Below are 15390 nucleotides of genomic sequence, written 5' to 3' on the forward strand. Positions count from 1 at the left end.
ATCAGGTGTCAAACAGAAACCTTTAGAACCACTTAAAATACTTATTTCTACACCTTGGAAGAAAGCCTCTTCATGCGTTCACCTTAATAGCCGAAGCAGCAGAGGAGTTTACAAATCCTTGAAAGAACACCCCAAAAAGTTAGTTATTTTGCCAGCTGGCTATTTTCAGGTGCAGTTACACCAGCTCTCTTCCAGTTCTGTGTTTTTACTGAGCATTCTCCACTTCAAGAGGATTTTCTTTTGCTCAAGCAGAATCCGTCTTAGCAGTAACTTCTACTATATCCTGCTTAGCTGCTGAAAAACAAGGTTAAGAGCCTACGTCCCCTACCTGGTGAAGCAACACACAAAACACTACAGCACATCAAAGAAATTGTCCGTGCATGACAGAATAAAGGCAGTAACCAAATAATCAAGCTTTTAACTTCCACTTTGGAGATGGCCTGCCTACAGCTCCCAAATTTCTCAAATCACCAAGCAGTCAGAACTACTTATTTCATGAATTAACATGCACCCTCTCCACGATGTCCCTGAACTTGGAGGGTACCTCAGACCAGGAGCGCAGGCAAAGAGTTGGGTAAGCCACAAGAAAAAGCTCTCTTTTTCACTTCAACCTTTATGTTTCCGCCAGAAGCACTTTCCCAGGAGGCCTGAAGCGAGATGGCCAAGACAGGATCTGCTTGCCTCCCCTTCCCCGGGCTTCTGAAGTGCCACACCAGATTCCAGGATGTAAAAGCTTTAACTGGGGTAGACAGAAATTCAAGAATGCCTTACAAAACGCTGAGAGGTGGGACTTAATGTGCCAGCAGGAACAAGTGGGTACCAGCTAGGAAGTACCAGTAGCTCAGGAAGAGACCAAGCAGCAGAGATCCAGGTAGGCACACAGGCTCCTGCCCAGGTACTCCCAGATCCTGGCCGAGCCCCTTGCTCACAGGGCTCTCAGCAGCAGTGATATTTGGTTCTTCTCACCTTATCCAATGTATCTGCTGAGGACTACAACCTTTTGCTGTCACGCCGACACGCCAGATCCTGGCAACAAGGACAAGACATACACCATAACATGGCCAGGCAGAAGCAGCACTTGCAGTTTAAGCTGTCCGGGCTCCACGAGGAGCACACCAAAAGGGTACTTGGCTCTCTCCCAAGCTAGTTCTTTCAGAGAGGGTTGTTTTTGCCCACCACCCCCCTGCCCTTATTAGACAGTGGCAATAGCTACCAGCCAGAAGCCGCACCAGCTCTCAAATGCTACCCCAAACAGTTTGCAAAACGTTCAGTACTGCCAGAAGGCACCACGATTCCCAACGCGCTTTCAGGAGGCAGGCCAAGGCTTCCAGAAGCAGGTATCTAAGCTATGACATGAAGCAGCAAGTTTTTTTCAGAAAACATTTAAATGGCTTATTAGCTCCTTCTTTGTTCTGAATGATTTAGATACTGTTGAAAGCATCCGTGTCAGACTTTGAATTTGAAATTATTTCTGACATTGGAGAAAGTTCTCAGTCTCTAAAAATAGGCGAAAGACTTAGTGCAGATAGTTGCTTGAACCACTGTATTCACGTAGCACTCAAATACATTTGCCACAATGAGCTATTCTGAATACCAAAAATAATTACTCAGCATACTAAGCCAGGAAAACAAGGGACTTTGTTTGAAAGGGTGTCTGTAGTTATATGGACATTTCCAATTCTAGAAGGCTGACTTACGAAGTACAAACACTGCTGAGCTTCGCTACGTATGAAACTAAACTACTTGTGAAGCCTTGAACGGCAGTTTTCAAAGCATTCCTGTAAGCTGTATTTCCATCACAGCTCAAGATCAAAAGCTAAAACATGGCAAGCCAAGGCATCACATATGGGCCAGAAACTCAAGGTTCTCAACATTCCCAAATGAAAAACCTGGAACGGCAAAGACTTAAATATTAGCAGAATTTTCATTATCAAATTACAAAATAAAGTTTCTGCTCCAGCTCAAGCGAAGCCAGCTACCTCCTCTTCGTGCTGGAATCTCCTCCACCGATATCCTAGCTCGACAGGCCTTTTTCAAACGCGCAGACATCTGTATTCTGGGCTGCACTCAAATGCACCATTTGGAAGTACTGAAGCTCTGCAAGCCCTCCAAGCCCGTTTTACAATAAACGAGGCTGCAATATTCTTGCAAATGCGGAAGCTACTGAATGACTTCATGAAATCCAGCAGTATTGTATACCTACATACACTCACAAGCCTCCAAGCATTCTTCGCTCATGCCCAATAATACAATGTAGCCAAACACAAACAAGAGAAAACACCTCTTGCAATATTTTTCGATCCCTCTAACTCGAGGAGTAAAAGAAGTCCAGCGGCATGGAGGTACAACGGCCCCGAACAGATGATCCCTTGCTAACGGAGCCGCACAGACAGCACAGTGACCCGTCATGGTCACCTCTCGCAGAAAGCGATAGCTCTACTGACAAATTAAAGATTCTCTTCCCAGCTATCAACTGTTCAAAACAGTCTTTTTTGCGGGGGAACGAGCAGTTATATTCTCTAGGGAAAAAAAAAGACTCTCAGAAATGATTTCTGTATGAAAACCTTGACTCACTATTACAACACGCGCACAGTTCAAAGTTGAACGATCACTTCCTCAAACTGCTCTACTACATCTGACACCAAACAGCGTTGAACAGTCTCTTTGGTTTATCTCGTTCACAGAATAACTGGGAAGAGAGCTTGCTTCCAAATTGAAAATTGAAAGAAAACCCCCACAACAGGTGGCAGGGAGACTTGAGGGAGGTACTGCGCTGAGGAGCTACTTTTAATTTACGAGTTGATGGTGTCACTCCAAACCCACACTGAAGTGTTCCAGGTCCCAGGTTTAACCCCAAGGAGCAGGAGACTGGCATAGCGAGACTCTGCACCACATTCCTGAAGCTAACTTTGCTTGCCAAGCAGCTCTGAGCAAAAACGGGAAATAATTCTGAATAAATGCAGGGCTGACGCTACACTTCCATACTACATCACAAAAACACAAGGAGCTTCAGAAGCTTATTTTTATTTCCTATTAGGAAGTTTATCTCATACAAATTTAAAAAATAAGAGTCAGAAGATGGGATACATATCAAAGTGTAAACTCCAGTTTCATTTTGCTTCCAGCGTACCAGGTTATACCCAGAAATAGCTCTCACTTCACATCCCGGGCCATGAAAGCAACCGTTTCAATTCTGACTTCTCAATGGCAAACCAGAGCCATCAATTTTTAGTAGAAGTAACGCTTCTACTTTGCATAGCAAGTTTGGTTCCTAGTAGCTAAAATTAAACCCACAGGAAATACCAATAACTGTATCTACAATTTAGTATTTCTTCCCCCCTTTAAAAAGGGATTTTTAATACTTACATAAACAAATATATAAGGGCAGCTAAAACAAAGAGCAGCGTTTTCGGTTTCACTTTGAAATATCCCCAATACATTCCAGTCCCCATCTGCATCAACAAGGTTCATCAGGAGAAGGCTGCTCGGTGTGATTTTTGTAAAATTACGCGGGGGCAAAAGAAACCAGCATCAATTTTTACTCATGGCCAGCCACAAGATTTACATTTGGCCTAACAGAAATGGAAATCTAAAGCACTAAGCAAACAGGTCGTTTAAGTATGAGATCTACGTTAGTCTGGAGACTTACACACGTAGAAAAATTTTTCTACCTTATAATTGTGTAATTTACAATAATTCTCACAAAATTTTTTTATTATATTCACAATTCCATGTCTCAGCAGCCAGCGAGCAGATACAGCGTCATTTCCGAGAAGCTGCAGAGCGGCCACATGTAACAGGTCTCAGGAATGCTTTGTCACAGCGAAGTTTACTCTGCTCCTTGGAAATATTAAATGCATTCCTACTATAATGAAACACCTTATAAACGCCACATGACAGAAACATGAAGTCTGAAAAAGCATTTCCTTCCAGCATCATAACATTTAGGACCCAACCGCGTTTTATTGTAAAATAACCAACCACAGACGAAGCGACGTTAGAGGGTTGCAAACGCACCCGGTACAGGCAGCGCGAGCAGACCCAAGCACAAGGAGCATCAGCCTGAAGCGCCTGCTCCCACAGACTCCTACCTAACGCTTGTCAAGCGGTTTCAAGCACTCAGAGTTTTCAGGATGTCACCTCTAACATTAAATACAGTCTTAAGCACAAGGCTGTGCAGTAGCAGCAATTACTGCTGCTCGCTGGCAAGTCATTCCTATTCTGGACAACCTATTCTGAACATATTGCCAATAGCACTGAATTACACCACCAGTGGGAAAAATTTCATAAGTTATGCCTGGGACTCAGTAGGTTTTGTTCGAACAAGTAAAGCCACTGTTTAATAAGACCACTTTTCCCAAGCAACAACAGATTCACACTCGCTGTAACAGAGCGCTATTTAACGGCGGAGCGGCATTCTGGGGAATATTTGCGCTGCCTCAGTTGTGGCGGCCTCTCGAAAAAGCTGCTCCTCGACAAACTTAACAAACACAGCATTGTAACTTAGAAGTGGCCTGGGGTTTTGGCTTATTTTAACGTCAAAGTTTTCAGCCAGTGAGGACCTGACCTTACTTTCAAAGAAGCCGTCTAGATTTATCACCTAAATGAGAAACGAATATCCAGTACAAACGTTCAGAAATCACATACTCTCTGTTCTGCTCTTAAGAATGTTATTTTAAAGCCTGTGGTAAAGAGAAAAGGTGTTTTTGCACAAGGCAAAGTTTTCTTGTATCTGGCGAGTCCAGCTCCTTCCAAAAAAAAGCATGTTTGAAGTCCGACATCCTCCCAAGCATCCAGCGGGGGCCAGTGAGGCCACCCGGCAACCTCCAGGGTCCTGCTTCGGGCCGCAATTCTGCTCGACTGCCCTTTCCGTGGTTTTGTTTTAAACACGGGTCTCGAGCAATTTTTGCTGTATCAACCATCCTGGAGCTGCATCCCCATGTTTTCGACACCTTCACCAGTTATGAAGGCCAGACAGAACAAATACAGTCAATGACATCACAATGATGTCACTCAGTCGCTCCAGAAAAGGTGACCAAAAAGGGAAACAAGCCCAACCCAGAAAGACTGAAATCACACAAACTTGCAACAAAGCAAGGAGAAAACTAAACCGAGCGAGGCCAGAGATGCAGCTCATCATGTGCTTATTCAGAGTAGAAATAAACATGCTATTCTAAACATTTTCAAGTTTATTTTCAGAAAATCTAGAGCAAAGATATAAATAGCCATCTGAAATAAAGAGAGAGAGAGAGAGAGAGAGAGAAGATGGTAAAGACTTATTTGGACAATCTTTCCTCCTGAAGTTCTGAGAAGAGTACAGCGAAGTTCCGTGGGAAAACACCTTCCAAATAAGAAAAACTTTTGTTTAACGCCACCTCTCAAACATCTACCTCTATGCCTACATTTTCACAGCTGTTCTGCAAGTTATTCTGTAAGAAAGACATGCAAGAAGTCTGCTCGTTTACTCTGACGGCTAAAATTCAAAATAACCTGCTGAATTAATCTCTAATCCATGAAGTTACAGTGACACAATGGAAGTGACACTCTGATCTGAGGCCGGGTTTAAAAGCCTCAGCCAGTCACCAGTGCAAGGTTAAGGGGTTTATTTTCGCATTTGGGGGAAAGGGGAGTTTTGTGTGGCACACGGAGTCAAATCAGATTATCAGCATAAATGCTAAAGAGTCTGCAAAAAATCATCAGTAAGCACCTGAAATCCTGCTTATGCTCAGGCAAGTCTGCAGAGACAGTGAATGCAAAATAATCTGAATATTTGAGTCATCCTGAAGCCTCCTTAGTTCACTCTAAGTTTGGTGGTCTTAAAAGGCCAAGTGACCAAAAATCAGCAGGTATCACTACCAAGCAGCCACCCTCAAGAGCACTTTACACTCTACCAGCACAAATTATACACTTAGTAGCCAACAAGTCTGTCACAGGAGAGCTACTATTCCAGCATCTTCATCAGATTAAAACCCTGCCTTAAGGAGTTTTTCATATACATACATACACAGCTGGTATTTGGAAGTGACTAAAAGGATAGGAGAGTAAATTGAACTTGGTCTCCTCAAGTAACACTTAACAGCTAATAAACTGCTGCTCAAATGCTGTCTTCTAATATAGATTAAGGCCCAGCTCCCTATGTATGGGAGTTGTATCAGCCACATCCCATCCCCAGACACAGGTATTCTGTTGCTTACAGATACCTTTTTGTTTCATTGCTAGTGCAAAGATGATTAACTTGAAAAACAAAATCATATTTATACCTGATTTCGGATCAGAAATTGCTGCCTTCACTGATGAGAGGGCAGGAGGCCTGCAGCTAACCTTCTCAGGCATAGCGCACTTCTGCATTTCAACTTCACTTGAACAAGTAAGCTACCAAGCACTACAAACTGTAACTGCAACCGTTCTCATTTGATACCAAGATCTGAATTTCAGAGACACAGAGACCAAAACCCTTCAGTACTAGACTGGAAGAAGTGAATCACAGGCCTGCAACCAAGGATCTGCAGCAGGATCCTGAGCCAATGTGACTCCAGAAAAGGTTTACTGAACCAGGAAAGTGGCAGCAGCAATCCTGGTTGGGTGCCAAAAGCAGGAAATAAACAGTAGAGAGCCCTGGAAGCTTTCGCCGCAAGCAACAGAAACGAGGATGAGCAAATACTGAAGCACTGACTGCATTAAGTTCACTCACCTCTGAACAGACTAGAAAACTAACAGCAGTAAGCTGGCATTTAAAAACAATTCAAGACAACTGAATGTTTTTCTACCCACTTCTGACACATCCTAGTGCTTAAGCTGATTTTAGCTCTTAAGTTTACTCCTTACTGTTCTAAACATAAACTGGTTTTCTGCACTCTTCTCTATTAAACCAGGAATAACACCTGCAAACACACTGCTGATAACTAAAGTGTAAGTAAGTAACATCCACTGTTATCTGTGCAGGCGGTCTGCAATGCTGCTGCAGATCCCAGCGAAATCGGTCCCTCACAGGGCTGGGCCTTCTGCAGTTTCCCCAGGTACAAGAGAGGGAGCAGAGTCCTCTACCTTTATTGACTTTTGTCCACTAGTTCTGCTACTCTGACGTCACGCACACAAGCTGCGCGGCTTGAGGGCAGCATAAGAGAAGGAAAACACATGGACAAGAAACCAGGACCTCGACTAAGAAACTAGTTCATAAAGAAGAGGTAGGTGAATTCACCGTGTGGGCCAAGACTGGAAAAATCCACAAGCAGGAGTATTCACTGCTCCTCAAAGGCAGAGACACTTCCACCACTCTGCTTATGCACAGACGAAACAAATGGTAGAATATGTCCAGTACAATTAGTAAGGGCTATGATTTTCATAGCCTCAGTCATTAAATTCATACTCACCATTTTAATCACTATTTCAAAGAGCACAAACCTCAGCTCATCAAACGTTTGCATGTCTAACTTCCTATTTGCACGGCTATTTCCCATTTGCTTCGCTATGTTAGGATCAATAACTGCTGGTCAACAAATATCCGTATTTAACAAAGAGACCTTCTTTAGCTGCGCTCCCTGGTAATGAGAAAGCTTGTTTAGATTGCCTTATTCAGCCTAACATGTATGGTGCTATTACTAAGGTTATTCATTTTGACTTCAGAAGTGTCATTTACTAATTTACTGGATGAACACTTCGACAGTTGTTCACATCAAGCATGTAGAGCAACACTTTAAAGCTGCTAATATAATCGCTCCAGAGTGCACAATCTTAGGCGAAAGAGTACATGCAACTAGCAAACAACTGATTTCTGGGCACTGCATCCTCCAAAATTTTAAAATCGGTAGATCTCCTCTTCTCGCACTATTTCTGTCTGCATATGGGAAGAGCAGAAGCACTTGCAATTCATTAGCTATAACTCCGAATAATACTGACTAAACTGGAACAAAAGAAAACCCACGCACGCTGGTCACCTGTAGAAAGAGTGAGCAGCAAGAGAAACTCGGGGCAAGCTGGGACAAAGCCTAGCGCAGCTGTTTAGGAGGGGATGCCGGGGGCTCGGGTTTTCCCGAAAGCTGGAAAGCCAAGCTGGAAAGCCACGCTGGAAAGCCGGCACGTGAGACCCAGGCAGGGCCATTTGGAGGCCGGTACCCTGAGCTGGGCTTCGCTTCCAAAATGGCACGCTCGCAAGGGGAACGAGCTGCGCTTGCCGGGGGCTCTCTCCCCGGCCCCCGGGCGCCGCTGGAAGCCAGCCCGGCGCGGCGGGACCCCGCGGGGAGGCGCGCTCGGCCGCGGCCGGCCTCGCGGCCGGGGGAGCCCCGCGCCGCCCCGCCGCCGCCCGCCGGCCCAGCCGCCGCCGCCCCCGGCGCCCGCTGCCGCCCCCCGGCGCCGGTGCCGCACCTGGATGACCTCGTTGACCTCGCGGATGCACTCCACCATGTGCTGCAGGATCTGCTCGGCCGTGAGCACCTCGTAGCGGTAGTCCTCCTCCTGCTCGGGGCCGCCGCCGCCGCCGGGGCCCGGCCCGCCGCCCAGCCCGCCGCCGCCGCCGCCGCCGGGGCCCAGCCCGCCCGTCTCGCCGCCCAGCAGCCCGTCGCGCTCGCCGCCCACGCGCAGCCCGGGCTCCACCAGGTCCACCTCGCCCAGGTCCAGGTTGTCGTCGTCGGGCTCGTCCTCCTCCTCGTCCTCCTCGTCCTCCTCGGCGCCGCTGTCCTCGCTGCACTCCTCGTCCTCGTCGAACTCGTAGTTGTAGCCCTCGTCCGAGTCCATGGCGAGGCGGTGGTGGTGGCGGCGGCGGCGCGGCGGCTCCCGCCCCCCCGCCGGCCCCGCTGGCGCCCGCCCGCCCGCCCCCGCGCTGCCCCGGCCCGGCCCGGCGCGGCCCGGCCCGGCCGCTCGCTGCCCGCCGCCCCGCAGCGCCCGCCGCCGCCGCCGAGCCAACAAAGGGACGCGGCGGACCCGCTCCGTCACCGCGCGCCGCGCACGCACGGCACGTCACGCCGCGGCGCGTGACGCGCCGCGCCGCGCCTGCGCGCAGGGCGCCCGCCGCCATCTCCCCTCAGGCGCCGACCCCGGGGAGGGCCATCCGGAGTGCGCGCCCCCCACGCCCGCCGCCATCTTGAGCGTGGCGCGGGGCGGGCCGCGGAGGGGAGGCGCGGCCATGCTGGGGGTGGCGCCTGCATTGTGCGCGCCATGCTGCGCGCGGGCCCCGCCGCCGCGAGGGGGGCCCCCGTGCGGGGAGCGCGGCGCCCGGGGTCTCCTGGCTGCGGAGCGGGCGGCCGTGGGCGGCCCTGGCCGGGCCGGGCGGCATCTCCGTACTTCAGCTTTGCCTTTCGGGGCAGCGGGGATAAAAATACCCAGTTCTCCGCGGTCCTGTTGGGCCGGGGCCCCTTTCCCCACCGGGCCATGTGACCGAAACCGAGCGCCTCGCAGCTGAAGCGCTGTAAGACCAGGCGCCCGCGTATCGCCCCGGGCCTCGTTTGTCTGGCGTTCTGCAGGGGCCAGAGCACCCGTCAGCAGCCCCGTGACCAGGCCGGTAGCCGACCTGTCTCCTCTGCAGGCGGCTGGGGCCGAGCCAGGCACCAGCGAGCGCTTTGGGCCGGTCGCAGGGCCAGCGGTGTTTCAGGTGGCCTCCTCCCTGCCGGGGCCTGCTCAGCGTGCTCCCCGGCCCAGCGCTTCCCTGGCCGCTCTCTGCCCTGGCAGCGGGGCGGCTGGGTTTCCCACCTCTGCCGTGCTCAGCCCGGCACAGCTGAGGCACGGGCATGGCCAGGGCCAGCCAGGCTTATTGTCCACAGCCGTTCGTTCGGGGAGCGCGAGGGGCTCCGGTTGGCTTGGTAACCGGCTGCAGGCTGGCCCAGAGGAGAGCCCGCGGAGAGCACGGCCTCTGCTGCGATTCACTGCGGCAGGGCTCCAGGGCCGCCTTCTCCTCCACCGCGGCGGCGCTGATCCGCTCCCTCGTGCCCTGGAGAGTCATTTCTGGCTGGGTGAAGTGGGGCTGTTGTGATGTGGTAATGCCGTTCACCCACTTTGCCTGGATGAAAACGGCCTCATGCCTGGGGGGCGAGGGAGACTCAGCCTCGCAGCATGCAGCTAGGTGTGACGAGTTGCATCAGCTCTTTGGGCGGGAGTCAGTGCGGTGCTTTGTGGTTGTGCAGCACCTGGCACAGTGGGATCCTGCTTCCGCCTCGTGCTTCCTCAGTACTAATGCAGCACAAATAACAAAGATCTTGTGAAACAGGCAGTGGCGCTCGCAGAAAATTAGAAGCCGCCTCTGAAAAGCTACAGGGGTGTTTATTTTCTGGTGGCATCCATAAAGCCTAATGATGGCTGCCGTGCCAGGGGTTTAAGCTCAGAGTGACGCAAGTAGGTGCCCTTGTGGATCCAAGCAGATGAGGTGTCCAGCTTCCTGGGCAGGTGCCTCTAGAAACTTCACTGGGTACCGACCTGCATCTTGAGATACACAAGCAGCTCTGAAAATCAGCTCTAGATATTTCTTAGCATTACAGCAGCTTTCAAGTGAATTTGCTAGTCACGACTGCTCTGTGTCCCCCCCAAGTAGTTGTCCTGCAAACACTCCTCTTACTCAGGGGTCTCCGTGCATCCAGGTTGCAACGGGGCAGCTGGTGCCTGCTGTCCCCGAGCTCTGACCATCCCCGAGAGAGTTGGGACCAGCAGTGGTCAGGAGCGCTGTCCCAGAGGGACTGGGGGGCGCAGGCTGAGCTGGGGAGACCTGTGGGCCAGCCGCCTATATTGCCTCATGCCAAGCTACCTAGTAAATAAAGCCAGGTCCCTAATTACCCTATTTACTTGGAATGGCAAAGGCCTGGGCATTAATCATCCTGCCCTACATAAATATAAATAGCGCTGGCTTTGTTCAGCTCTGGACTTACCAGCTGGACATTTGCCAGGCTTGTCCCATCTCGCATGTCAAGTGTCCGTGGCTCGGTTGGCTGTCACACGTCCTCCCTGCGGTGCCCGTACCTGGTCTGATGGTGCAGGGCCGCGCCGGGGCCTCCGTCCTGCTCCAGGAGCCTCCGTGGCGGACAAGCTGCTGAGCCCGGCCGTCGCCTGCTGCCCAGCACGTCCCGGAGCGGGAGAGGTCATGGAGAGGTGCTGTGTCCCAGGGCTGCGTGACACCCCCAGGGGCTCTGCACTAAAGGCCCAGCTGACCTGCCCAGCTGGGGACATACGTAGGTCCTCGCCAACACATGAGCAGGCGTGAGCCAGCGTAGGGCAATGTATCTGCTGCAGCATCCGCTGGACTCCAAGGAGCTGAGCAGTCTTGCAGAGAGGCTTTGCCTGCACATCAGGCTCTTGTTTTATCAGAGCTTTGCCAGCTCCCATGGGCTATGTTTTTGTTGACCCACAAAACTGGGTTCAGCCCTTTGCTGGAGATGACTTTCCTCTCTGGGACAAGACTATCTCTGTCTTTGGTAACCTGCTTTTTCCTCTTGGGACCACCCTGGTCAGAAGGGCACACTGAGGGGTCCCGGTGGCAGGTTTGGGCAGGGGCAGACCCGCAGCAGGCCCCCACCATCGCCCGGCCAGGCCGACTGCCCGGAGGAGCGGCACCGTGCCCGGGGCTGCCGAGCGCCTCCCCGGTGCCCTCTCCTGGCCCCTGCCGATGCTGCACAGCGCCCGCCGCCTCCTCCCGGCGTCCGGCCTTCCCCAAGGCTCTGTCCCCTCACGCTCCTCGGGCTCTCTGCAGCTCTTCAGGGCCCAGATACTGGCTACAGCAACTTAAGCTGAAGGATAGTGTGAGCCCCCCAGGCCCTGATCAGTGATGAGGGTGCGCAGCCTCCCTCCGGGCTCCAGGAAGCAGTGCCTGGTGCATTCCCTATCCCAGATGCTCACCGTTCCTAGGAGTATCTTCTCTCCCCACACCCTTTCCAAAGTATCTGCCTCCCTTGGACACCCACAGTGGGGTAACCAGCTTTGCAAAGGCTTCATCAGACCCCCACGACATAAGATATTAGGCACCGAACTGACATGATCACCATGCACAGTCCTTCTGAGCACCGCGGGGCAGAGCTACGCCTGCAGCTCCTTCTGGAGTAGCACATTCCCACTTAAATAGCGTGCAGGGTGATCTCGGTACAGTGCATTCAGTAGCACAAAGCACAGTCATTTAGAAATACATTTAAGCTCTCTTGGTCATGTATACATCAAGGAAAGGTTGAGTTCAGGCTCACAATGTGTCAACAAATCTCCGGGCATTAACGAAATTTCCCTTTGCGAGAAGTCAAGGCAGCCCCCACTACACTTGCAGTAAGCGCGCTCTAATTCTCTTCCTCCTCAACCAGCACAGGGGAGATTTTAGACAACTGCTGCCTTTCAAACCCGAGTGCTTCCCTTTCTCATATAATCCCATTAATAAGCATTTATAAACAGTGACAGGATCTTCTCTGTGCAGCAAAAAATGCCATCCCACAGGCACAGGAATACGATTCTCCTCCTACAGTCCCAGCCTTATCTTTACACTAGAAAAGCTGACTTTTCCGCTGCAAGACGTGTATCGGCACTTTGCTCCTGGTTATTCCCCTGAACTCTGAGTGTTAGTCTTACTTAATGACAAGACTATGCTTTTAAAGAGCACAGTTTAAACAACAATCCATGCTTCTCAAAAATATTCCTTGCTATGAAATTTTAGCCATGGTCTTTGCAAAAGATCATTGCTCTAATTATTCATGGCTTTCCTTTCCTTACAAACTTTCCAAACTAATGGTCATCACCCTGTAGCCTGCGGAGCCCTGGCTGCCCAGGCTGGCAGTGAAAGGTACCTGAGAAAAGCAGAGCTGATGCCTTCAATTCGTTATGAGGGCACCTGCACTGCCTCTGGAAATTTTAGGACTCCAGCTGCTGAAGAAAGTTGAAAACTGCTGTTCTGTCCAATGTGAAAAATGATTTAGATCTCTGAAGGCACCTGGTGCTTTTTCATTTTATTGTTGCAAGAGCTTAATTGCAAAAGTGATTCTAGTAACTGTTAACACTGACAAGAATAAAATATTGCATTGCAATCACCTTCCTCGGTAAAGTCAAGCGCATGCTTAAGGGATTTACTCGAGCAGGGCCTTTCTGCACACTCATTTCATTTCTAGACTGGGGAATTTTTCACTACACATCCACGGGCTCTTGATTGATTCCGGTTCAGCTGATTGCTTAGACCCACAGACGTGATTGAGAGGAGGCAGGCACAGCAGCCACGTACATTCAGCCTCCGCAATAACTCACAGCAGCCCCCCTCGTGCCTGATAGCACCGGGCAGGGCCATACGTTTGAAATGATCTCCCATGCAGCGCTGCCACGAGTGCTCCCAGCCGGAGCGCCCCTTCGCTCTACCAAAAAGCCACAGAAGTGCTCCGTCGCTCCTTGGGCCAGGTGGGGCTAGGCAGACGGCCCTCCGCAAAGAGCCCTTCTCCTCTGCCGCCTGATAAACGTGGAGCTCCCCCGCTTGGGAAGAAGAAACCCAGGAGATTTCTCGGTGCCCAGTTTCTGGTGTCCTCCCTTGGTTTGATTCGGCTGCCAGCACAGCCATCAATGACCCCAAGCGCAAGCCTGAGTTGAGATGCTCTCAGATCACTGCAGTTTCTCAGCCACCCAAAAGCTGTGCAAGCTGCAGATAATCCAGACAAAAAAAGCTTTGCAAATAATACCAATAGTGCAAATATCTCCAGGCTGAGCTCAGCATCATTTCTCCAGCCAGGAACCCAAATCCTACAGACTGATTAACACATCTCACCTCAAGCTTGTTGCCTTAAACTCAATTTTTAAGTTCGCATTTGTACCACCCCTCAAACATGCCCAGAGCTGAGATACGCTCCTGTTTGCTAGCACTGAGTCTCCTAGGCCTCGCTCCCCGTACATGTGCTCTCTCATCTGAAGAAGTCCCTTCTGTTAAACTCCATCTGTGCTGAGAAATTCACTCGCCACATGCGTCTGCGAAAGCATTCAACGGCAGCATATAGCATGACAAGCAGCGGTCAAGGTGGAAAATGTAGAGCTATAAGAAGTAATCATCCCGCAGCCTGCGTTCTGAGAAGTGCCGGGACATGCGTTTGCAGCTCCGAAAGCACGGATATGGCAGACTGCCGTACCCTGGCCTGCTTCAGCCCCCCAAAACACAGATGTTCCATATGAACTGAGCTGTTAGGAAAGGACCAAAATACACTGGGCATGGATTTAGGGCCGCCTTCCATTTAGGATATTCTGTGTGCACGTGCTAAAGCTTCCACAATCAACTCCGCTGGTTTTTGTTGGTGTTCAAGATGCAAGCACCCCTCTGCTCAACGAAACCGCTGCAGCAGATGGGGACGCGTGCCGGTGAGCATCTCAGCCACTCCGCTCAGCGTGGCACCGCGGTGTTGGGGCACGGACACGGCTTCCCTCCCGTCATCCCCCTCAGGGACAGGTATCTCTGGCAGGGGCTGGGAGGCAGCACTCAGAACTGCCAAAGCAAGAGCCATCAGCACTTGTTTGTCCTCTGACGCTAATTTTAGCTTTGGTAAAACGCCCCGGTTCTGGTCGCACTGCAGTGATGCCTGGCTCCTGTTTGGTAAGGCGAGAAGTCGCTGCTGCTGCTTGGTATGGCCCTGCACACCAAACTTGGGGAGAGTCACTCCCAGACAGGCGATGTCAACCTGAAGGAGGAAACATATCCTTGTCAGCCCGCTTCCAGCGGAGCATACGCTGTGTCTGCACGGAGCAGCCAAGAGCTGGAACAGCAGATACATCAGCATCTATTCACGCAGATGGCTCGCTCCCTGCCAGCTCCTGCGTGACACTGCTCTGAGCAATATCCTTCCTGAAACATGGAGATTCGCAATGTGAGGGACCACGCCTGCAAAAACCCAGTACCTGCCTACCTTTGTATCCCCCACCACTGCCATCACAAGTAAGGTTACTTCAGTGCCTGACGGCTGCAACCCTCATGGTTCCAGTTCAAATACCATAATTATTTTGCCAAGAATTACAGGTGATGTAAATAAGCAAATGAAGAGTAAGTTTGCCCAGAAAGCTCTTTATCTGAGACATCAAAATTCAAGTCAGAGATCTGCAGGCGTTCCCAAAAGGTGATCTGTATTTTCCAAAGCCTTCTTCGAGCCACAGCAGCAGCAGGTCCGCTGACCTGGGAGCTGGCTCCATTCAGGAGCGAGTGTGCTTAAACAGCGTTTGGCTCAAACAGCAAAACGAACAGGAAATTCATGGGAGCGCTCTATGAACATTGCCATGATCATGCATACCAAACTGATCCCGGAAAGTAAGCCCAGCATAGCTTCACAGTGGGCAGGACAGATTAGACTCCAGCCTTGCAAAACACATGTGGTCATGCTCAGCAGGACTCGAGCAGGTGTCTGGGTGGACCGGGGCCACTGGCCAGTCAGCTTCCTCCATGCCCCTTTTGCTGGCTCTTACGCTCCTCACCAGCAGAGGAAT

The 15390-nt window shown here is 51.0% G+C and overlaps 1 protein-coding gene across 1 annotated transcript in view; it reads right to left on the reverse strand.

The window, feature by feature from the left end:
• Positions 1 to 8782, reverse strand: part of ARIH1 (ariadne RBR E3 ubiquitin protein ligase 1) — a 67184-nt gene extending 58402 nt beyond the window's left edge. The window contains exon 1 of the mRNA XM_064517641.1: positions 8362 to 8782. Coding sequence (XP_064373711.1) covers positions 8362 to 8730 — 369 coding nt within the window. The 5' untranslated portion in view covers positions 8731 to 8782. The remainder of the gene's footprint in view (positions 1 to 8361) is intronic.
• Between the last annotated feature and the right edge of the window lie 6608 nt (positions 8783 to 15390).

Source organism: Dromaius novaehollandiae, chromosome 10 (genome assembly GCF_036370855.1).
Source record: "Dromaius novaehollandiae isolate bDroNov1 chromosome 10, bDroNov1.hap1, whole genome shotgun sequence".
Lineage (NCBI taxonomy): Eukaryota > Metazoa > Chordata > Aves > Casuariiformes > Dromaiidae > Dromaius > Dromaius novaehollandiae.